Source organism: Fusarium sambucinum, chromosome II (genome assembly GCF_050947815.1).
Source record: "Fusarium sambucinum isolate potato_lamoka chromosome II, whole genome shotgun sequence".
Lineage (NCBI taxonomy): Eukaryota > Fungi > Ascomycota > Sordariomycetes > Hypocreales > Nectriaceae > Fusarium > Fusarium sambucinum.
In genome coordinates this window covers 102,307-125,753 of record NC_139293.1, presented here as the reverse complement: position 1 = coordinate 125,753, position 23,447 = coordinate 102,307, and the positions used below count along the sequence as shown (strand labels likewise).

The window sequence follows — 23,447 nt, the reverse complement described above, 5'->3', positions numbered from 1 at the left end:
CCCGAGTGGGGGAGTCTACGGGTTAGGCTAGGCTTTATAAGTCTTGATTGGTGAATCGTGATGAGGGGCTGCCAGTAGAAAAGATATTTAGTCTGGTCCTCATTGCACATTCTCCAATTGGCAATTCTACCCTATTCCATCAACTGTTCAACTGATAAGATTGAGCAGCACGTTCCATCACTCTAAATACCCACATCTTAATACCTGACCTGCTCAGGCCCTTTGCAACCCGAGCAATGCCTATCCGTCCTTATCGGCCAAAGGTTAAAGGTACAGTCGTCCAATTACCGGTTCAACGTCGAGGCTCACTTTTTAGGGTGCTATGAATGCTCTCAACGACGTGTCAATTGCGATAGAGGCGTTCCAGAGTGCAATAAATGTATCACGAAGGGCATCAAATGCAGTAGCCTTGGTATTCGACATCGCTTTTCCGATGGCGTCGCTTCTAGAGGGCATTGTGTCGGCAAGACCATGGACGCTGCATATCCACAGTACGACTCTGAGATTCCATATGGAAAACGCGCATTCTTTTGCTGACTTATCGTTTAAGGATGAAGAAGAAGAAAGCAAAGTCGTCTATCACTAGATCTAAGAGTCCACCCCAGGCCGTCTGCAATACTTTCCCGGCTCTAGCCATCACTTCTCCTGGTCCTACGTCACCGGCATCAAACAATCCTATTACTGTGACCCTTATTCCCACCTTTCTATCGCCATTCCAGGTCGTAGATGCGTTTATCGGACATAATGTAGCCCAGATCGACCACGCGGGCGCTTTGAGTAGACTGGAGGACTTACCAACGATACAATGGGATCAGTCCTGTCAAACTGACGCGTTGTCCTTTCTCGACATTTGGAATCAAGAGGACGAGGAGTTGCAAGAAAGCCAGAGCCTTTCCCTATGTCACGATACGGCTTTGGAAATCAGCGATAAGATGATCCTGCCTTCACCTCACCCTGATCATGTCCCAGCATGGAAGAGACGGTTAATGTTCCACTGTAAGTCTCTCAAATCACCATATCTTTGTTTGTCACACCCGACTAAAAATGTAGTCTCGTCAAACATTGCAGGTGAAATGATTGCCGTAGATGGACCACACAACGGCTGGCGTCACCTAGTCCTACCAGTAGCTGATCGTGATGAACTCGTCATGGATGCAGTCCTTGCAGTTTCGCTATTCCACTGTCCCAACGTCTTACAATATATCCCTCTGTCCGAGAGACCCAATCGAGATTTTTACTCTCGAGCTATCAAAGGTCTACAATTGCGGAGTCAACTCCACGATTGCGATCAACATTCTATCATTTTAACTATACTATTACTCCTGACTGCCGTAATGGTAAATGGATCTTCAGACTTTCCTATACTTTTCGGCCTACTACAGTCTGCGATTGATGCCATGGGCGGAGACGCAGCTCTTGGTTCTGGAGGAATGGCCGAATTTTTAATTCGCCAGGTCCGCAAGTAAGACTTTTTCCAGTACACCGCGTTTCCAATACTAACAAGCTGGCGATAAGATTCAAAGTTTATGCGGCCCCACTACTGACCGAACACAATGGCATTGACATAATCTCGTCTGAAGCCGAGGTCAGTAAGATGTTTGAATGTCTCAACCACTGCCTCAAATACAATCCCCAGCACTCCCACTCTCTGGGTATAGTTCTAGAACTAGTACAGCAAGCCTGCGAGATATATCTCAGCCAAGTTGCGCTCAACAGCGAAACACAGTCGACACCGCAAATCAGAGCCCGGCGCGTCAAGGAGTCGATCCGTCGAGTCCAGCGCTTCATTGACACGTTTGAAGCTTTTCCCGAGGATGCGCCCGGTAAGCAAGTTCTTGTGTGGGCAACCTTTATCGCGGCTTTAGATTGTCGGCTTGCAGACCACAAGGAGTGGTTCTCTGCCTTCTTGCTAAAGCATTATGCAAGGAATGGGTTCCAGAATACCAGCTTGGGATTGGAAGCCTTGCGCAAGGTTTGGTCGCGAAAGCCTGAGGAGAGATGGAGTACCGTGGTGGCAGAGTCGAAGGTCTTTATTATGTGATATATACACTATATAATCAATGGCGTAGATTGTGCTATTATACTAACGTAACCCTACGGTGGCTGTTCCTACGTGGGCAATGCTTCTGAGCAACCCCTAGCATTAACCTGCAAACAGCGTAGCTATACATAGGAGTCGCTCAGACAAGTTACAAGATGAACGGGGAAGCCTTGACGAAGGAGCGGGGCGGCCCGGTCAGACTCGTTGTTCCTGGGTAGTTTGGCACCAACTTTACTACATGGCTTTGTCAGTTAACGCTGGAGAAGAGGAGGGCCGAAGGGCCATATACTACCACCTTCTACAACGAAATAGATCCCGAGGACATCAAAGGACTTACGAAACGGCCAGTATGGAATGTTGAGGTCAACTCGATACTTGTGCGTCCTAAACCCGAGGCTAACATAGGAGGCCCAAAGGTCGTGATCGAAGGTTGGGTTTACACTCCAAACTCGTTTGAGTCGTAAAATACTAAAAGTCTTTCCGGAGCGTCGAACATGTCATCAAAATACCAACAGCTACTATCAGGACAGCCTGTAACCTCCTCATAAAAATCCTTGAACAAAAGAGGAGTTTTCCATCCGACAGCATTAAGAGCTTTGTTCAATATGACGATAGCTCTTTGGTTTTGATAATTGTCTGGCTCCTTGCTGCTCGCCATGGTCGACGTATCAAGCATCCTTGATTGGATTGAGATGTAAGCCTTCTGAAATGAGACCCCTTTAGAAACCAGCTACGACATACATTGGCTAATCGTATTATCATTGGCCATCTTCAGAATCGATTGACTGCGGTGCGTGTCAGTCTTTGAAGAGCTTCCAGCCATTCTATCCTATAAGGTTGAGCGCGGAACGCTGAACTGCTTTGCGAGATGCTAGATGCTTAACTTTGGGTTCTTACGCTTTATATCCATCCTAAGAATACTAGAATGCGGCAAGATTATAATAGAAGAATTTGCGTGTTGAGGCTAGAGTGTGCAAAATTGAGAAAAGTGGCTGACTAAGTGATGCAGTCGACTTAGTGATAAACTACGTTATAAGTAGTAGGTATGATAATTTTTTGAACATTTAGAACAATGTCGTTAATCACTTGGGCTTCTTCCCTGCCATCAGGTATATAAGCGTGAACGACTTCTGCTTTCACCCCTGGACTAATGCACCGCCTACTATTGCAAGGGTCTCAGCCGTTTTCCTTGCTCCCTTCGGTAACAGCCACACCGTTTCCAGGTCGGTAAAGATGTTGTGCATAACCATCTTCCACCATTTGTTCATTCTCAGTACCCTGACTGCATCTGCATGCGACAGTGTATACCTTAGGTTGTTATCGAGAGGCCAATACCATGGCGCAAAATCTTGGTCAGATGTTTCGGCTAGGTCTTTGTGGAGTAATATGTCGTAGCCCGCGCCTCGCATTGCTTTTGAGCCATACTCTATGTTGTATGTCTGTCTAATCCCGTCCCCCTGCTCGGTATCGAGACGAATCTAACGGTACTGCAGGTTGGTCTCATCGAAGTTGCGAGTCATCAGCCATGCGTAGACACTCAAGACCCGGCCCACCTAACTTATTCTGGCTTTTGAGATCATCAAGATATTTTGCCCTTTTTTACACCTCCTTAAAATACATCTCAGTAAGACAGCCTGTCTAGAATCGTTAACATGTCCCAAAACAGCATACTTTCAGCACTTCGGAAGCCTTAGGAGAAACTTCACTAGTTGCTGAGCGGCAGCTACTCGTTTAAAAAGTGACAATATTAACTCAGGTACTAAGAAGGAGCCCTACACTAGAGCCGCAAGAAGCTAGAGCACAATTTAATTTTTAGTATCGTTGACCACTCGTGTGAGGATCCAATCCCGCATAATTTTGCATTCTATATGATTGTTTGAAAAAAATTTAAGGGGTTAACGTATGTATCCATTGAAAGGCCAATGTTTTGACGACGTAATTGTTGGCTGAGCCTTAACCTTTCAGAGCTAAACATGCCGATGGTCAACTAACCCTAAATGGCAATTTACGACGACATGGATTGCCAACCAATAAGCTGATGTCTGAACTCAATCTTCTCCAGCAGGCCAGCTTGACTAAAGATCGTTTAAAATTAATAGCATAGATTATGAGATACATCGTTAAGCGACTGGTATTTCACCGAAGGCTATGCCGGGCTATAAAATACTGCCTAACCTAGGTATTCTTACCCTTTAAATTATCTTTAACTATCCCTACTCCTCTCCGTGTATCTACTGTCGCTGGTAATCACATTGCTGTGAACTCACTCTGCATCGGCAGAATCGAACGCCTGGCCTAATTAAGTCGCATTTTATCATGGCCAACGGTGGTTGTAAATCGACAGCCGTCACGCCCGCTGACGATGGGGCTAACAATTTGCTGGCCGATCTGGGCTACGAGGCAGAGCTTAAACGGAACCGCTCTACGCTGCAGGTGGCTTTTATGTCGTTTGTCCTGGCTTCCATTCCATGGGGTCTATCGACAACTATAACGTACCCTATCATTGGCGGAGGACCTGTTAACATCATCTGGGGCTGGGTCTCTGTGTCTCTGATCATTCTATGCGTGGGCGCTTCGCTCGGCGAAATTACCAGTGTTTATCCCACTGCTGGAGGTACGTGGCAACCCAGTGCGGGAATGATCTACAGCCTTTCGCAGCCCTACTGAGTTATAGTTATATCTCATGACTTTGACCGCTAACGATAAACAGGCGTTTATTATCAGGCATTCATCCTCGCCCCTCCCTCGTGGCAACGAGTCGCTAGTTGGATTGCAGGGTGGCTCTATGTTGTTGGTAATATTACTATTACACTATCAGTGACCTTTGGCAGTACAACATTCATCATATCTTGCATCAATGTCTTCGAAAACACTGCGGGTAAGCCCGCATATGTTGACGAGGCGTGGAAGACTATCCTTCTTTTCATTGGCATAACCCTCTTGTGCAATGCTGTCTCCTCTCTCGGTAACAAGTGGCTTCCCCTGCTGGATACTGCCGCCATCTTCTGGACCATCACTGGTGTCATCGCCTTTGTTTCTGTTATTCTTATCGTTGCGAAAAATGGTCGTCGCGATCCTACTTGGGTTTTTACGCATTTTGAGAATAACTCAGGGTGGCCTGATGGATGGTCCTTCTGCGTTGGTCTCCTTCACGCTGCCTACGCTACCTCAGCAACAGGAATGATCATCTCGTAATACAACCTTTCCATAACCCCTCCTTTCTTTTAGTCGTTCGATAGAGACTGACCAGATTTTTAGCATGTGTGAAGAAGTCAAAAAGCCACATACCCAAGTTCCCAGAGCCTTGGTTGCCACCATCCTCGTCAATCTTCTCGTCGGTCTCTTGCTTCTCGTTTCTATTACCTTTGTCATGCCCGATATGACAGAGCTATTATCGATGGCACAGCCTGTTCCTTATATTGTCAAATCGGCAATCGGATCTTCGTCTGGTACATTTGCTCTCCTTATTCCTATCCAGGTACTTTCTATCCTTTGTGGAATTGCTTGCACGACAGCTACATCCCGTTGTGTCTGGTCTTTTGCTCGTGACGGTGGCATTCCAGGTGCTAGATACTGGTCTATAGTTGACAAACATCTTCACATTCCACTCAATGCAATGTTGCTTGCCATGGTGATTGAAGTTCTGTTGGGCTTTATCTACTTTGGATCATCGGCTGCTTTTAATGCGTTCAGCGGCGTCGGTGTCATTTGTCTAACGGCGGCATATGCTACACCTATAGCCATCAGCCTATTTACAGGGCGCCAACAGGTTAAGAAGGGCTCCTTCTACCTTGGTAAACTTGGGTTCTTCTGTAATTGTGTTGCAATCGGTATGTTTACTCCAGTTACGACATCATTTGCTAATTGAATCAGCATGGACTTTGTTGGCTCTTCCCTTGTTCTGCATGCCTTCAGCTATTCCTGTCGGCAAAGAAAGTGTTAATTATGCGCCTGTTGTCTTTATCGCAGCCACGGCTATTTCGGGTATCTGGTATTGGCTATGGGGTCATGAGAACTATGTTGGGCCGCCCGGGGCTGGCAACCTTAACTAAGAGCGTATCACGAAGATTAAATAGCCCAGTAGATCTTCTTACGTATCTTTGTGAAGCCATCATATAGTGATTGGTATACTACAACGGTATTGGCACTCACAGGCAGTCAACCCTGACGGTAAAACTGCAAAGTGCTCTCAAACGATAGCAAAAGCTGAAAAGGGGTCTAAAGTGACGCAAGACCCTGTTATCAACACGAGCTGTATTCTAGGTTCTAGCGGGAGCTTCAGGTACACTTCAACAATCTAGATTCATGATCTTACCAGAGTTTTACCAGTGCGTTATTTGTTTATCCCTCTCGTCTAGCTCTTTCTTCGACTGTGGAGCAGTTTTCAAAATGCTGTTTTAATAATGAAAATAGACAGTCGGCAATTATGATGTTGTGCATTAGATTAATAATAATGAATCATTGGCTCTACCTGATTGGACTCCAAAACGGTAGTAAGTGGAATCAGGCTGCATAGAATAATGCCGTCCCTGTACGCTACTATCACAATGGTATTGAGGGTTCCATGGACAGAGTTAGAATGGGAGATGAGAAAAAAGTGGAAAAAGTGGCAACACAACGAAAACAATTCTTAAGTGGTAATCGCCAAGTAATCGCGCAAGGTCCTCCAGAACAAGCCATCAATTGACGCACAGATCTAGCCACTAGCATAGGGGCTATGTTTACTAATTTAGAATGACCTCTGTGAAGCATTCGTGAAATCAATTCGTAACTCCTTGCGGCCGCCTGGGCTACAACTTGACCTTCTGTTTTGGCTTTCACTTGAAAAGCCAGTGTTATGTAGCTGTTTTAGATAAGTGCTGTCTCAGGTCATCGTTTCCAGACATATTCGGGGCTCAGTTCAAATGGATGATCGCATGATGACAGCAGCGTCAGTACCAGCGATACATAGAAAGAATCATCCAGATTTCTAGAAGGGCCGGAAGAAGGAGTTAAATACGTTGGCGCCTTATCTAATATAGTACGTAGCAAATAGCATCTGGTCAACATCTTCCATAATGAAAATGTACTGTCACGTTTTTGTACAAGGCTGTCATCCTCGAAAACTGTAGCACTGAACCTTGCTAAAGAAAAATGACAGCTCGATCATTTGCAAAGATGCACCTATCTCCTGAACAGAATGACCCTAGAGGTGTTCGACTCTCTTTCTTTTCTCATCTTCCGCACGTTTCATTTGTTGCCTTTCCTTGCTTACTGCCCAATATGCCCATGGCCACATGAGAGGTGTACCAACGCCCTCCACTTAATCATGTGGACTTACTTGGTATTAGTGCGTCAAATCCGCTTTTTCTTTCGGAGACACATACATCATCCGGAGTTAGGCCACCGTGTTGACGCAGTCTGATGCTGGTCTCATGTGTAGCTCTCCTCCTTCTCCGATACGTCAAAGCATCCTCACGAAGACTGTCCAGGTCATTTATACGCTATAGTTCTCACACTCTCATCTCGCCTCTCGGCAACAAGTACATGATAGTTTTGCCCTCTTGTGTTTGACGCGCCTTGCGCGACATGTTTCATAGCATGGAAAACCCTTGTTCGGAGTAGGGGTTAGTGGTTACCCAAACTCGGTATCTTGACTCGAGAAAGATCATTTCGTGGTAAAGAACTTCTTTCGGAAAGGTGCGTCTTGGCATGCGCTAGGCCGTTTCTGGTAGAAATCAACCGCCACACCGCATTGTTTGTACTTCGGACACTTTCCATCATCAAGAGCAATGCTGAACTATTATGTGACGATCCTGAGCACAGTGGACAAAAACTCAACAATTTCTTATCAAGGACTACCTTTTCCGCGATCCAAATCTAGACCGTAGCTTCGGAGAGCTCCAAGTCTGGAAAGCGCCAAACAGTAAAACTCGCAATGTGCCGGCAGTTAAAGAAATTCAGGGTTGTCACGTAAAATTAATGGCCTTCTGAGCTTGCGTGTGTAAACATTGCATCTCCTGAGAGGAGATTTCATTGAATATAATATTGGACACAACGATTTATATCAATCGATCTAACACGCGTGATATCTAATATCTGCCTTAACGTCATAGATCATCGTTCTGGTGACCACTTGGCAATGGATTAATCTATCACATGTTATACGATGTAGATCCACCCTTGCCAAGGAGTTGTGATATGGCAAGATAATTAATTGCAGAAGACTCTGAATATAAAAGAAGTTAGAGTTGCTTAAATTCTGGATTAAAAAATTACAAAGTTTGATATTACATTATAGTATTTTATTCCTTTGTTGAGAACCTAGAGGAAATTGAAGAATCTGGGTATAACCTAAAGATCATAAAAAACATACCATTTTATTCACCAAAGCGAACCTGTCATTGAGTTTGCCCAACTCGGATATTCAAACTCGGAATCGTCTTTGTGCGCCTTATAGTACTCCCATTGAGCATTTGCCTGATAAAGATTAGCACCAGACATTACTAGACCAGCGCTGATTGTCAATGTTAGAGTTATAGGCTCCGTGCACTCCCATAGGCAATTCAAGGACCCCCCAATCGCCCATCCATCCTCTAATATTCGCATCAATATCTCGTAAATAGTGTCAGTCTCCTCGCCAACGCACTCAGTCAACAGCGTCCATATATAAACAGCAAGGTCAACTTGGGCAATGAGAGAGTTAAGAGGAGGCCTCATGTGATCTGGTAATCCCAGTTTCATAAAATTGGCATAACCTTTACCAATACTGAGACACCATCTGTAAAGTCTGCCCACGGGCTCCCGCTTACTGTTGCTCTTGCTGAACGGAAAACTGCCAAGAGTGCTCATGATCCAGGCCATGAACCCTATAGTCGGCGTAATCTTTTGCCAGATTTGAAGAAGACAGTTTGTTGGAGGTTTAGCTGGAGTGAGAGCTGTCGGCCAGAAAATGCCAGTTTTGAGGCAATCAATCGGGGTCCAGCAAGCAAGGCCACATGACACCCACACCATTCCTTCGCGATATAGCTTGATAAGCCAGGCAAAGTTAGGATTCGTATCTATGATTTTCTTGACAGCTTCATCAGGGTGAACTGGGGTCTTCTCCGGCTTAGAGTCAGCTATGTTGACAACATGGCCCGCCTTTGACGAAGACATAGGTCTTGTCTCGGTTAAAACAGACGATCGTACGACCTTATTCTCGCTAATCGAATTGATAGCAAAGGAATTTGGAGGTGGAGGCCCAGGAGCAAACGCTCTAGGTGCGAAGTAGTTCGGGGTGGAAAGCTTGTTGGAAGAAGGATTGAAAGCTGCTCGGTTGATGTTGGGTGAGTTAGAAATAGAAGTGCTATTTCTGGGCACCGAAGGCACTGCCAGTGGGCTTACAGCCGAGTCAACAAGGAAAGAGTTCATGAATAAGCCTCCAGACGCGCTATTAGATAGTCCGGTAGCCGCGCCAGAGGACTCATTTTTGGTTCGGATCTCCGATAGTAGTGATGCCATCGCGGGAATATCTTTTGGTCTCTTTCCCATCGTCACAACCTTGAACATAAAAGATGGTGGGACAGCGAGGAATAGCGTAGCCAGGTTGAGGACAGTCAAAGGCTGACCGCCTGTAACCTTCTTATAAACCTTGGTCAAGACCCAGATGTCCAGCTCCTCATTGAGAATCGATCTTATCCACCGCAATAGTTGGAATATGACCGCCACGATGCCTTGAGTACCCTTACGGACACACTTGACGATAGCAAGAAGAACGTCTACGCCGACATTCTTCAAGGCTTCACCGACGGACAAAGTGGATCCTGGTTCAAAGAGCCCTTTGACATCTTCCCAAATATGCGTGCAACTTTCTTTGAGCGTTTCCCATAATGTTTTGAGAACCTGCTCAAAGAAGGTCGTGGCTAACTGAGCCAGTGTAGCAGCCTGTGCATTTTCGCCGTGCATGTTTCCTTGTTCCGTAGATTTGCGCACTTGCTTATCTTGAAGCTTTGAATCTACCCACTTTGACAACGGGCTGTTCATATGTCCAGACTCTTGCTTTACTTCATCATTGTTGACCTTCAACTTCTGGTTGGCGATCGAGTCGGGCAATCGAAGAGGGGTATGCCACGAGGACACTTCCTCTTCAACGGCAGCCATCCACTCATCAATCTTCTTACTACCCATATGCAGCAGGTCCTCTGTACAATCAAGACCTGTCGTAAAAAGGGACTTAAAGAATAGCTGGACATCCAGGATAGTCTCCCAGTCCAACTGCTCAGCAAGCCATGTCAAGGCATCTTCAAGCTTTGCCCCGAGCCAGTTGAAGAGCCCTGAAATTGCTTTAAGGGCCTGCTCTGCGGTGTTTATGATGAATGTCCACGCTCGTTTTGCTGTGCGAATAATAATTCGTCCTACCTCATATGAAAAACCCAGAAAGTCTTCAACACCGGAGACCAGGCCATGCCAGAATGACCAGTCACTCTCGGCATCTGAAGGTTTGAATCTGGTCGCTTCGGGGTCGGGTTTCTCATTTCCATTGCCAAAGGTATCATGAATCTGATCAATAGCATTTACCGCATCGTCAGTCCAAAGAGGGAAAATCGGATTCCCCTCCTTGTCCTTAGCGTCTTTCATTGCTCCAGTCCTTGCCTTGGCTGCCAATTTCTTCAACGCGTTTTCAGCAGGCTGCAAAGAAGTCGACGGAATGTCTGAGCCACTTATGGTTAGGGTTGGAACGCATAAGTCATTTGCTGGAAAGATGACCGTCAAATCACCTTGCTCGTCTGTTTTGACCGAATTGGGTTTCTGAGAAAGGTACATGATCTCGCCATTGACTGCCACACGAGCCTGACTGGATGTTGAAATCTGGACTTCGGCATTGGCCAAGGCTGTACCACTATTACCAAAGCAACGGATGTGGCAGGTATAAGTGTTCACATCTCGGATATCTTCGGGATTTGGGATCAGAAGTTCAGAGGCAGTCCAGAGGGACGAGTCCCCTGCTTGCGTGAAACATGCAACTGATCCATCCATGCGCAAGGCGAATAGTTGCTGACTTCCCGTTGAACGATCCAGCGTTGACTCAAAGTGACGTATCCCATTTCCTGTAGGAAACAAAGCCACTGCCGGTTTCACCGGGCAAAGGTCATCAACCCCTTCGTCGTTGCTTCGCGGTTGAAGCTCGACGCTTTGATCAACAACGTTCCCGTTGCTATTGATAGCCCAAATTGTTGCAGTTTGACCAGTTTGAGCTACGCGAAGCTCATGCGCCCCTTCAAAAGCATTGTCGATCAGCGTCGGAGGCTTGGTGGTGCGGATAGGAACTGACGTGGCCCAATCCTGTGCTGGCACATGCAAGATGCCACCATCCCCTGAGATGAGCACATCACTACAGCCATAGCGATCTGTAAGAATAGCTATGGACCTAGGGTTTGGGAGTATTGGCAGCCTAAGAAATACAGAGGCCTGCCCAGCGCCCTTTAGATTGGTGAATGTGACCGTGGGTATGTCTTGTGTTCTGTCCATAAACATGATGCCGGAGCTCTTCACGCTAGAAGCCACGCAGAAATCATCAACCTTGGAGACATCATACGGGAGTGAAAGTTCATGATCTGACCACTTCCATTGTCCAGTCTGAAGATCGACTGTGATGCGAGAAACATTGTGTTTTGAAACTCCGGGGAGTGATCTCTCTGCTGCAATGAACGGATAGCTAGCCCCTTTGTCGCAGCGAGCTGCCTTCACGTAAGTCAGCATCTATAAATGGTACATAAACAGCACAACAATCATACCAAGAGAAGTCTGTGAATCTCGAAGGAATTCTCAACTTGACGAATCACCAGCGATGGCCAGTCGATGCTTTCCCACCAGGTCCCTCTTCCTATTTGAAATGGCCTCAGAATATTGATTTGGCTTGGTTCATTGGGTCGTGCTTGTGACGCGACCGCCATGTAGACTTTACTACTATCGGCATGGTCTTGGGTTACAGCCACAGCATTGACTTTCCCAGAGATGCAAAAGCGCTCAGACAGAGAAATGACTTGATTGTGCCCAAGCTCGTCAGGCGCAATCATGATTAAGGCCTGATCTGCCCCAGTACAAATAAGGACTAGGTTATTTCCTGTAGACTAGACGTGAAAATTGTCGGCGTCTGTAAGAGTCATTTCTGGCATTGGCTGGAGCATTAGCTCGCAGTCGAACTGAACTTTGGCCATTGTGGTGGATGGTATGTGTTCTCCAGAAAAGCAGATACGGTGGCATCGGTGGGTGGTAGTGACCTGGAACTGATTTAATAAATATTTTTAAAGGGCAGATATGGGGTATTCTGTCTACTTTCCTTCTGCCACAAAATATTACAATTGAAGGCTTGTCTGAGTACTATTGGTCTAGTCAAAGGCGCGTTTTCAGCTCTGAGTTTTCAGCTGTGAACTGGAATGTATTTTGATGAAAAAGGATAAGATTGTCGCTCGTGTGGCCTTAGATGGAGGAGTTACTCCTGCTTGTCTTTCAATAGTTTCATGCAAGGTAGGTCGATTGGACCAATAATAGGGTAGATCTACCAAAGAGTGCATTATTACCAGTGAACTTGCTTGATTTTGGAACTTGAAAAGAAAAATAGACAAGTCTGGGCTCACATTTTCAGCCTGTCTTACTGCAGCCATGTCGCCACTTCCTGGATCGTTCAGGCAGCCCCTTTCAAGTCCAGACTGGTCTCAGTAGTCTCAGTAAATAAAGGGCTCACATATCACACACATTACATGATAGAAAGTCCAAGCTCGGCTTCTTCTTTTCAGTAATTCTGCAACCGCAAAATAGTAAAGTGGTCTTCAAACAGAACATATCAATATTTCCATTCGATCATCGTGGGCACAATGTCTTCTTCAGGCGAACCAGGATGGGAGATTGATCCAGACACGGAGGCGATCATATATAATGAATCTGCGACCAAAATCTTGCTTGAAGAAGCTACTCAGGCTTCAGCAAATCGCATCACCAATAACGATCTCCAAGGCTACGACGAGATTATCTCAATCTCAGAGGAAAGTCTTAACACTGTACTCAGACTTCGATATAGCAGCGCACTGGTAAAGAAGAAAGACGTTCGCTTGCGAACCTTCCATCATGCAATCCCAGGCCAGGGCAACATCAAAGCTGAGCTAGCTGCTCCGCATCTTGGTCTCTATGTTGATGGGGCCTCAGAGACTGTTAAACTCTTTATCAATTTCTCATCTGGCATGTTTCACTACCCAGACACGAAAGGAGCTGGAGCATCTCAATCTTCTCAGTCTGTTGCTGGGTGGTCGGTTGCAGTTAATGTCAACTTTAGCCAGAAGACACTGACTAGAGTCCCATCCGCAATGAAGGAGAAGCTTAGGCCGCTGGCAACGCCGGGCTCCTACTCGATATCCCAGATTTTGCTCAATCTTAGTGCTGCTGGGCTAGCTTCCTTTAACGAGAAGGATAGCATATTTCCAGGCCTCAGTGAAGATAGCGACAAGCGTGTAGATGTACTGTGCGCTTTCAAACGGTTTTTTGGAATCTACATCGAGTGGCTCAAGACTGGTCCTTTCTCTGTCCTCGGCTATGCGATAAAAATTGAGCGTGATGCATGCACCACACTACCACCATCTTTTCCCCCTACGGCTGTTCGTGTCCGCACTCAGGCTTACGCACCCTGCACCGAGTCATTCAAAAAGTGCTTCCCTGCTCAACATCCAACCATGCCCACCAGGGCGGGCTTGGACTCAATCATCTTCCAGGAGATGACCGAACAGCGAGAATGGCCCCCGATCAACTATGATTCCGCCAGGGCAGGAAACTGGTCCACGGGCGACGCTGACTGTGGTATCACGCTATCTAGGCGTGTTTTCTGGGACCGCTACCTTGCTGATAAGCTTTCGGGGCTCAATATGCAAATCTTGACAGTCGCGTCCAGAATGCACCAATGGACCATGTACGGAAGCGCCAACGACAACTGGGAACTTTCTAACGATCCCAAGCCATCAGAGGCCAAATGGTCAAATTCTGCGACTGGCGTTAGTTACCATTGGCATGGCATCCATACAAACGAAAGGAAATTCAGTACATCAACTACTACAACAAGCGTCGATAACGCCATGGAATGGAGACCCGGCACTGATATCGTCGACGTTAGAGTCAGAATTGTTATCGAGTACCAAACCAAAGAGATGTGGTTCTTTTGGCTAAATGAAGATATAATCAAGACATCGACTCTTACCTGGGCCTTGAAATTGCGACTAGGCACAATCAAAGCAGGAGTGCTAGAGGCACAGGTAGTTGAGACGCCGCCAAAGGTCGACTTGAAGCACTGGACCGAGTCGGGTCCCGTCAACTTGAATGGAGAGCAAACCATGAAGTGCGAAGAAGATGCCAAAGCTCTGATCGCCACGAGTATAAGCCCGGGTAATATCAAAAATAGCGTCAGTGAGGTTCTGAACAGCAAGAGCAAGTTTGTCTTTCCAGGAGCCGGTGAATTTGCCCTTCGTGATCCAAAGTTCAGCCAGCGCGGCGACGTTATGGCTACACTGCAGCTCGAAGGTCAAGGTATCGCTATTGATGACGACTTCCATCTTCAAGTTTCCGCTGATGACGGTTTTATCAACGAAGACTTCATTGGGAAGTGGCTTAAGGTCGCCTACGCCGGTGATAATGCCCGGCTTGTTCTAGTGGACAGCCAATCGCAGGCCACGCTCTTCCAAATCAGTGATGGAAACCTTGTGGTAGATATCGAGGGTAGGCCAGCGGGTCAAAGAGCTTTGACGCAAAATCCTGAATCCGAGACAGCAAAGGCGCAGGATTTGTACTTCAATACACCAAAGACAAAACCTGCAAGCCCTGGTATAAAGTTAGAGTTTTTGACAACCGGAAGCAAGCTCTTATTTTCTACTGATCAAGGCCGACACTGGAGGTCAAGGTTCATTCTTCATGACGGTTATATTGTATTTTACACCAGTCCACCAACTCTTAGTGAAGATTATGTGAGTTCTTTTCCCATGGCGGCAATCTATTAGTTGAGACATACTTAATGTATTATCGATGTTATACACATGAATTTTTACTGGATCTGCTTGATGGCGAGTTGGGTCAGAAGGTCAACATGGAGTCGATAGACTTTATTGTGGCGATCCTATTTATGTCAATTACTCATTAGTCCGGGAAAATAAGACGTCTAGTTGGGAACCAAAGCGAGCATGATAAGCAAGTTGAAAAAACAGTATTTGATAGCTATACAACAGAGAAGTTTGGCTGGTTCCTTAAGCCTTGACGTTCTATTGCGTGGTGACGCAACGAATAATGATCGCAAGGCAACTGACACAGCACTAAAAGCCGTGAACATTACTGTCCTTGGTCCACCTTCTGAACGTCTTGCCATAGAAGTAGAATACCGCACCCAAGCCGCACCACAAAACTGTAAGGCCCATGTTTGTCATGAAAACAGGGATGAATCTGAACAAGCTGTGAGTAACGGACTTTGAAACGATAGTGTGGAAGATGGCTTACCCTGACTTGATAGTCCATGGCGTGACGAACCTACCCATACCATATCCCCAAAGACTCTTATTAACAGTAATGGCAACGAAGAGCGACCCGGTGACTGGCTTATAGCAATCCACTGCATAGGTACTTGCGATACTAGGTAGAGCAGCAACCTGAATGCCAGCAGATGAGTAGCCGAGGACAGCAATGACTGGCCATGGCCAATGTCTTTCATATCCGATCGACGTGATCACGTTGCCAAAGATCATGATGATGATATAGGGAATCATTGCAGGGAGACGCATTTCCGGTTCTCGAATACCGCCGTTTCGCGTTGTTGCTTTTGCTGAGACCCAGTCGCTGAAGGGACCAGCTGTGACGAGTCCGATCAGAGCGCCGACAAGAATGGAGAAATTGAGGAAGCCTGCACTTGTTAGAACATAGGCACCCCTTGGTTGTGACATTAAAAAACTTACCGATGGATTGAGAGCTCATGTTGTATGGGGGAGCTGCAAATACTTGCGACTGAGTGAGGTTCAGAATCAGGAAGTTACTGCAACTCCAGCTGACCACAAAGGAAGCAAAGAGTACAATGGGATAGACGAAGAGCCTCCATGGGGTCCAGATATCGAGAAGAATACTTTGGAGGGGTGCTGGGTTGGGTTGGAACAGTCGCCACTGCAATTTTGAAGGTGTTCCTTTACCCAATTGCGTGTCCGCGACTGGTTCGCCCTGAGGTTGAGGTGTACCAACAGTCTTCTCAGCATCAGCGTGAGAGTGCGACGGCTTTTCCTGGGTTGTATCAACAATCTCATTGACGCCACGTGCACCTTCGATTGAATCGATGCGCGTCCACATCGTCTCAGGGAAGCCAAAGATTCCAATCACGATTGACAGTGCAGTAACAGCAACGTTGAGCCACCAGAAGTTCTGCCATCCAGTACGGTCTGCCATGGGACCCGCGATGATCGGTGCAATCATCAAGGAGCCCATGTAGACAACCCAGTATAGCGCGTTCCATGTTCCGCGATCGTGGAGGAAAAAGATATCGGCGATGACTGCGGGTTGGAGAATCTCCGAGGGTCCGGCTCCTATTCCGTTGAGGCTGACCAGATTAGTCAAGGGATTAGGAGATTTGTGGAGGTTAACTTACACGCAGGCTCCCATAAAGATGCCGTAGGTAGATGCTTTGGCGCGAATGATGTGGCATGCGAGGCAGATCACCTGCGAAGCGAGGTATACCGGCCGACGGCCAAAGGATGTAGAGATAGGTGCCCTTCAGAAGTCAGTATTCGTATGTACACCGCAATACTCCATGCTCACCAGAAAAAGTTGCTGAATCCCAGAATTAGGATAGTGACTCCAGTAAACTGAATGACATCCTCAAGTGTACTATTGTAAGCACGAATCAGATCAGGAAACATGGGCGCAAGAGCAAGCGGCGCAAAACCCTGCGTGAACGTCATTGTGGAAACGCAAAATATGGCAGAGAACTTCCAAAAGGGCGACCAGTTGAGGGGATCGTGAGGATCCTGGGATGGTTGGGGAACGAGGACTTGATCGGACTCTTTGGCACGGACGTAGTGTTCTTTGCCAACATCCGTCATAATCTCCGTTCCAGGGAGGACTTCGATGTGAAGTTCATCCTGGATGGTTTCGCGAGCCTGTTGAAGTTAGGGGAGGTATTTTGGACTGATAACGGTGCTGACCTCTTGAGTAGGCATTCTTGCGATGTTGCAAGTGTAAATCTTGTGCGGTTGCGTGGATCAATATTCTGATGCACCAGTATACTCGACACACCATCACCCTCTATTTATCTAATTTTATTTCATAGTCCTTTTTCATCATCACAACTTCAATGATTCCATTTCCAATGTCCCCAAAAACCTCGGATGGCTTATTAGAGCTAGCTTGCTTACTCCTTTATTAGCAATATGCTTATTATGCTACAAGTTCCAGCGCCCGCAATGTCTCGGTAGAGCCATCGGCAAGTAAAGGACAAGGATTAGTGAGGAGGATCTTCTAGTAATCTGAGTACCATCGGCGAGATGGGCCCAAATGAGATAGTTTGCGGGGGAATCGGCGGGGTATTAGAGTTTGCGGAGTGTTAGCGTCGGCAGTTACCAAGCCTTTTGGGACATGTTGATTCTAACCGAGCTTTGCTACTAGCGTCGTCTCTCACGTTCTTCATTTATCTAGGGTCTCTCAACACTTCACTTTCTGTCAAAGGATTCGCATCTCTTATCGCATCAAATAAATACTTCGACACGAACAATAGCACATCAGCCTGCAGTCCATTACACAGTCTATCCATCCACCAACCCCATTTCATGGCCACCACCAGCTCCAGTCTTTCGCACAATTACCAACATAGTTAATGTAATCTTGAACAATATCAACGGAGACTCTAATTTTACTATCTTTCGAATAGGTACCAAGGAATATGTTCACCATACGGTCACTCAGGTGATGAAGCATACAGCGCGAGACTTTTATCGGACTACCATTATACATATTAGAGAATGATTATGCATGGTAGTTAAGTCAAAAGAACAGCCTCTACTCAGAAATGGATTTCTTTGGCACAGGCCGAACGATCCTCAGCCAGATGTTGTTCCAACTTAGGTGGACGCATAAGGTGAAGTATGGGTTATGATACACTACAACCTTTAAAACAAAAGATCATTCGTTCATTATTTACCTTACTGATGTCAAAACTCCATTCCAATGAGCTAAACGCCAACGCGTAGGGTAGTCTTTCTAGCCTTCGAATCTATTCAAATTCATCCATTGCTGTATCGTGTATCTTATGCTTTAAAGCTCTCCATCATTTCCAACGGAAATGAGATGCTTGTCAACAGTAGGCTTTCAATAGAACAACGATATCATAAGGCCACAATGCCATACTTTCAGACAAGATTTCAATAAAACTCATATCAGAACGAAGTAAAAAGATTGATCCCGCCCGGGCTCGAACCGGGGACCTTCTCCGTGTAAAGGAGATGCCATAACCAACTAGGCCACAAGACCTGGTTTCTTAGATGTTGCATCATGTATACTTTAATCCATCAGTACTCGTTGTTACTGAGAGCTTGTGTTAAACTTACTTGATGTCTTTTGGCATGCTATCTATTTGTAGCAACGGCCATTACTGCAGTATCTCGCCGAGTTCTGGCAGCATTCCTTCTTGCAACACTTCAGGGTTCGGCAGCAGAAGTTTCCGAGAGAGCACTTTCGGGGGAATTTGGCTGGGCAGACCTTAGCAGCAAGCTGAAGTCCCTCGCCGTGAGATGAAAGATCGTGGCCCTTCTCGCCGGCCGAGGCAAGGTCGGGAAGGCCAGCTGCAGCTTCTTTCGAAGCAGCTGCGGAGACGAGAGGTGTGATAACGAGGAGGATAGTGCTGAACTTCATAGTGAACTGGAATCAAGCTTAATCTGGCTGTGCAGAATGATCAATAGCGACTTTATCTGGAGCAGCATCTGTCTCTTATAATGCAGCACACCGCCATCAATCAACGGTCCAAAATTTCACGGTTTTAGTCTTTGGTACTCAGCCGCAAGCCACTTACAGACTTGTCTAACTCGCAAAGGCAGTTAACCGTTGATTGACTGTCTCACCATGTACACTTTAATCCCGATAGAGTCAAGCCAGGTTCCATCGCAGGATGTAAGGCTGATTGAGAGCAGCGATCATCCCCGCAATTCTAGATAGCTGAAAACTTAGCATGAAATGTGTCGTGATCTTACAGGGAGTTGATCACGGGTTGTCGGCGATGAATTCTCTGTCGGGACTTGCGCCACATGATCGGGCGTTCTGGGAATTCTTAGGACTATTATGAGTTATTTATGCGCTGGTTATTATAACCACAAAGATGTCGTGGTTGGGATTCGTGCCTTTATTAGTTGTATAATTTTATGCCAGTTATTTTTAGACCTTCCGCGCAATGCATGCCTAATTGAGATAAGCTTATTAGCACTTAAGTTAATTAACCTAAAGGCAATGCTCTTTCACTATATTAAGCAGTGATGCAATTTAGGCTCAAGCTAATATTGCTGTTAATAGATATAAATAGCCAAGCTTAAATAAGAAATTGCCTACCTGCAGGGTTTATATTATTAACTATATCAGTTGTTAAGAACTATAATCTGCGCGAGGATAAATATAAGATGCCAACTATATTACTAAATAGTATAACAAGGGCGTAAACTAGTAATTCTAAAGCTTTTCAAGCGACAGGGTTGAAATAGCTTTATTATTGTATTAGCCTGAAATATAATAGGCAAAAGCCTTATCACATGTAAATTGGCATGTCTTATTGACTGCTTTTGACTCAAGGTTAACGTTGCATTTAAAAAGAATACCGCTCTATAACAGTGCTGGTTACCCCTCACTAATTAGTATTTATAACAATAAAGCCGCCTGACATAGACTTCCAACGATGCCAGGACCAGACAAGACTTTTTCGCCTCCTAAGGCAACGGAATACTTTTCGCCTTACTACCGCTCGGGCGCTCTAAAATCTTCCCAAATCCTTGACCAAGACGATCCCTATGCCGACCTTTGCGCAAAAGCGCTAATAACTCTTGAAGCGCAAGGATTTGAAGCCAAGACCATGGTAGAACGCGGCGTGACATGGGCAGAAGATCAAGATCCATTCAGGCATGTCGCATACTCGCAAGCTTTTAAAAAGTTAAGCTTTATTAGAGATAGGTAATTACTCTTTATTCCTAGTAATCTCCTATAGTAATAAAGGCAATCTCAATAACCCTTAATTTTATATACTGAATATAATATTACCTTAAGCTTAAACATCTCCAGTAAAAGGATACTATAGACTTTAGAAGGTTAAGTTCTCAACGGCTTTAATAGGAACCAGAGTGCCTAAAAAGGGGAAGAGAGGGCCTATAGAGGCTTAGAGCATAAGACCCTAGAATTTCAGGATATGCTTTTAAAGACTAAGGGAGGTCTCACTGCCCTATCTTGCATTAAAAATAGATCTATCTGCCCACGAGCTTAGGTGGGAACATACTTAAAACCCTGATAAACTATATAATTCCGCGATTCAGTGATAGCTTCCTCTAACCCCATTAGATGCTAGGGAGGTTATAAGTGTTGAGCGCAGCCTCAATAGAGCCACTCAAGGCATGTGCATACCATCCTTCTCAGGTTGGTAACCAGTAGCTTCATAGCACGGAATTTGTCGTGACTTGACCTCCTTTTCCTGCTGGATAAGTGCACAGCAGAGACACCAGAAAGAGGTACAGCAGTCACCCATACCGCTCCCTTCAATACCATATGCCTCCCGAATCTGCTTCCTTTTCATCACATTAAATCTATCTAGAAGTTAGCTTCTTCCGGCACATGTAAACTTGAAAGGTAGACTTCTACTAACATCCAGGCGCAACCAGTAAATGACTGTATACCACAGAACAATGCACAGTCAGAATTGGCACTTTCAGGTTCCACAGAGGGATTTTGCAGGCGATAAGAGGTACGCCCAAAGACTAAATTGAGATTGATCAGTTGGTATTCGGCCGGTGATATGTGTGGGACGTACGGATACATGGGAGGAAAGTGCTTAGCAGACAAGAGTCGCATGGCGAACAATTGAAAAGGTTGTTTTGCCAATCTTAAGTAGCCATGATGTTAAAGGCGCAAGTTGAAAAATGACAAAAAAAACAAAGTGAAGAGTGAAAGAAGGTATGAACAAAGAAAGGAGTGATAGAAAAACAGCGATGGAAAGGAAATGGATGATATCGAAAAAAAGAAGATGAGTGTGTAAATTGTCTTTATATAGAAAAGTGCATAACGCCCTGGCCATTATTGTTACCCTCAAATATCGGATAAATGTTGGAAGAGTAAAATTGCATGGTATCCTGTCGTATTGAATACGTTCCGACTCTTGTACTTGCTAGACTAGTTCTAGACTAGCAAGTCGGACCGAGACCAATAGCGTGCACGCACATTTAGTCAAGCTCTCTTTTCTCCACAGCTTTTACTCATTTTTGACATGTAGCAACTTTTATCCCCAACTCTTAGGTGACATCGAGTTGAGCAATATTAGCTAGAATTTAATAAGAAACGTATCAGAATAAAGAACACCTATCGAGTCACCCTGAGCTACTCCATATGAAGAGAACAAGTCCCAATTATTTCGCGTTTAAGTTTGATCAATGTCAAAGCTTGATGATATGTAGAAGGGAAATGCTATGGCTGATACTTTGACCAAGAAAGGTCAGATAAACGTCGAGATTACTGTAAACGTATATCAGTCGGCGCTGGATGGATCATCGGAGCAACCCAGCTCCAACTGACGCCTTGGCCAGATCAACCATGCAGCATAGTATGGGTCTATCTGCTTCGCGATGTTTTCCAGAATGCGATAACCCCACCCTTGCATATACCAAAAGCACTCCAACGTTTGAACCAGTACAGAAAAGTAAGATAGTAGAACTAGAACTTGAGGATTCAGTTTCTCAACTTGCTTTGTAAAATCATCGTCCAAGAACCACAGCCATCGCATGATAACATGTGTTTTTCCATGTGTAACGTCTTGAGGCTGCTCAGCGGTTCCAAAGACATCGCCGAAACAGGATACAAGAGCCTCACAGATTTGAACCAAATCTGGAAAGTCCGAGGGCTGAGAATTGTGTATCATCGAACTCAAGTCAGCAAGAGGCTTTTCCCAAGCGATGTATCCCGTTCTACCCACGGACGGCGGTACGTTTGACGTGTCTTCCGGAGGAAAGGGACCAAGAGGACCTGAAAATATCGCCTCTAAACCCATTGTATCGATGACGAAGCGAACGCCACGAAAGAGATTCCACCAGGCGGTTTCATTACTATCGAGTGGAACAAGTAAGTGGCCTTCTTTGGGTGGCTTTGCAAAGGCGTAGTTACAAACAAGGACAGTGGCAATGTATAATGCCGAGCAATTGTCTTGTTTAATTTTAGGAAGCAAGTTGGTAACATGAACCAGAGCTATGGAGTGATGTTTCTCTGCCAGCTGCTCGTACTTGGCTGCTTCCACGGCCTCAAGACGTGCTAGATGAAGCGCAGAAAGAGCGAGCATTAGGTGAAGAATATAAGGATTGTCGAAAGCGAGTCGTGGAATTTTATCATGCCACATTACGTCATCTCCAAAAGTGAACGATGCCACGGTAATGTAGTGATGATAAAGTCGAAGGTCGTCTACATTTAAAGGCAAACTTTGCTGGCTCGGTGTCTCGAACAAGGGTAGCCTGCGGTCAATGGGAGCTGCTGCTAAAGCTTGGGTGGAAGTGACAGGACCCGATGCCCACTTCAGGGGCCGACCTCTTTTGCGTAAGCTAGTACGAATGACTATTGCTTTTGGTTCTTCATTGCTTGGGGTCTCGAAGCTGCAGGGTAACGAGAGATGAGAGCATTTCATGCAGGCCGGTTTGGTTTCGTCACACTACATATAGCGTGAGATTTTTGTTGGAAGAGTTAGAGAAGGAACTCGGACTCACCTTGATCCTTCGTTGTTTGCAATTTTGGCAACCATTTCGAGACTTCTTGTGAGATCTGCGTTGGGCAGGATGACAGGGACAGCGAGATCCCAAAACATGGTCACGTTCAATCTCGTGGGTGCTGCTCATTGTGATAGGAGGAACCAATTACGTGGCACTTGTGTCTTGCATATGTGACAACGATATTGGGGGCTGGTTCGTTCTAAAAAGATGGGAGGAACTGAACTCTACTGTCTGGATGTAAAAGTGCAATAAAATTTGGAGGGTGCACTGGAGCAGAGCTGAGCCAAGCCACCGACAAGACGCTAAGTGGTTGCACCAATCGTATTATCGATATCATGAACTAAGTGGAGAGGTTGCATTTGTCGTATTTGATACGATGCCCCACAACACGCATTGACGGTATAATGTCATTAAGATGGACAACAACACCCTACGGAGACATTGATTTTTCA

General features: G+C 45.7%; 8 protein-coding genes across 8 annotated transcripts; 3 read left to right on the top strand and 5 right to left on the bottom strand.

The window, feature by feature from the left end:
• Positions 1-236: 236 nt before the first annotated feature.
• On the top strand, positions 237-2,041 carry FSST1_006803 (Zn(II)2Cys6 transcription factor; the record flags this gene model as incomplete). The annotated part of the gene is made up of 5 exons (XM_083236352.1): positions 237-270; positions 317-491; positions 551-996; positions 1,051-1,462; positions 1,516-2,041. The coding sequence occupies 5 exons, from the start codon at positions 237-239 to the stop codon at positions 2,039-2,041; spliced, it is 1,593 nt and encodes a 530-aa protein (XP_083082764.1).
• Positions 2,042-4,357: 2,316 nt separating this feature from the next.
• FSST1_006802 (uncharacterized protein) lies at positions 4,358-6,093 on the top strand (the record flags this gene model as incomplete). Its single annotated transcript, XM_083236350.1, has 4 exons — positions 4,358-4,655; positions 4,752-5,232; positions 5,300-5,871; positions 5,915-6,093. The coding sequence occupies 4 exons, from the start codon at positions 4,358-4,360 to the stop codon at positions 6,091-6,093; spliced, it is 1,530 nt and encodes a 509-aa protein (XP_083082763.1).
• Positions 6,094-8,404: 2,311 nt separating this feature from the next.
• FSST1_006801 (uncharacterized protein) lies at positions 8,405-12,078 on the bottom strand (the record flags this gene model as incomplete). Its single annotated transcript, XM_083236349.1, has 2 exons — positions 8,405-11,743; positions 11,797-12,078. The coding sequence occupies 2 exons, from the start codon at positions 12,076-12,078 to the stop codon at positions 8,405-8,407; spliced, it is 3,621 nt and encodes a 1,206-aa protein (XP_083082762.1).
• Positions 12,079-12,876: 798 nt separating this feature from the next.
• FSST1_006800 (uncharacterized protein) lies at positions 12,877-15,036 on the top strand (the record flags this gene model as incomplete). Its single annotated transcript, XM_083236348.1, has 1 exon — positions 12,877-15,036. The coding sequence occupies one exon, from the start codon at positions 12,877-12,879 to the stop codon at positions 15,034-15,036; it is 2,160 nt and encodes a 719-aa protein (XP_083082761.1).
• Positions 15,037-15,345: 309 nt separating this feature from the next.
• Positions 15,346-17,226, bottom strand: FSST1_006799 (major facilitator superfamily domain-containing protein; the record flags this gene model as incomplete). The annotated part of the gene is made up of 6 exons (XM_083236347.1): positions 15,346-15,472; positions 15,527-15,926; positions 15,979-16,607; positions 16,656-16,778; positions 16,826-17,166; positions 17,212-17,226. The coding sequence occupies 6 exons, from the start codon at positions 17,224-17,226 to the stop codon at positions 15,346-15,348; spliced, it is 1,635 nt and encodes a 544-aa protein (XP_083082760.1).
• A 1,405-nt stretch (positions 17,227-18,631) lies between these two features.
• On the bottom strand, positions 18,632-18,913 carry FSST1_006798 (uncharacterized protein; the record flags this gene model as incomplete). Its single annotated transcript, XM_083236346.1, has 1 exon — positions 18,632-18,913. One exon carries the CDS (start codon positions 18,911-18,913, stop codon positions 18,632-18,634), a length of 282 nt encoding a protein of 93 aa, XP_083082759.1.
• Positions 18,914-20,639: 1,726 nt separating this feature from the next.
• On the bottom strand, positions 20,640-21,100 carry FSST1_006797 (PLAC8 family protein; the record flags this gene model as incomplete). The annotated part of the gene is made up of 2 exons (XM_083236345.1): positions 20,640-20,835; positions 20,895-21,100. 2 exons carry the CDS (start codon positions 21,098-21,100, stop codon positions 20,640-20,642), a joined length of 402 nt encoding a protein of 133 aa, XP_083082758.1.
• A 670-nt stretch (positions 21,101-21,770) lies between these two features.
• Positions 21,771-23,121, bottom strand: FSST1_006796 (Zn(II)2Cys6 transcription factor domain-containing protein; the record flags this gene model as incomplete). Its single annotated transcript, XM_083236344.1, has 2 exons — positions 21,771-22,937; positions 22,993-23,121. The coding sequence occupies 2 exons, from the start codon at positions 23,119-23,121 to the stop codon at positions 21,771-21,773; spliced, it is 1,296 nt and encodes a 431-aa protein (XP_083082757.1).
• Between the last annotated feature and the right edge of the window lie 326 nt (positions 23,122-23,447).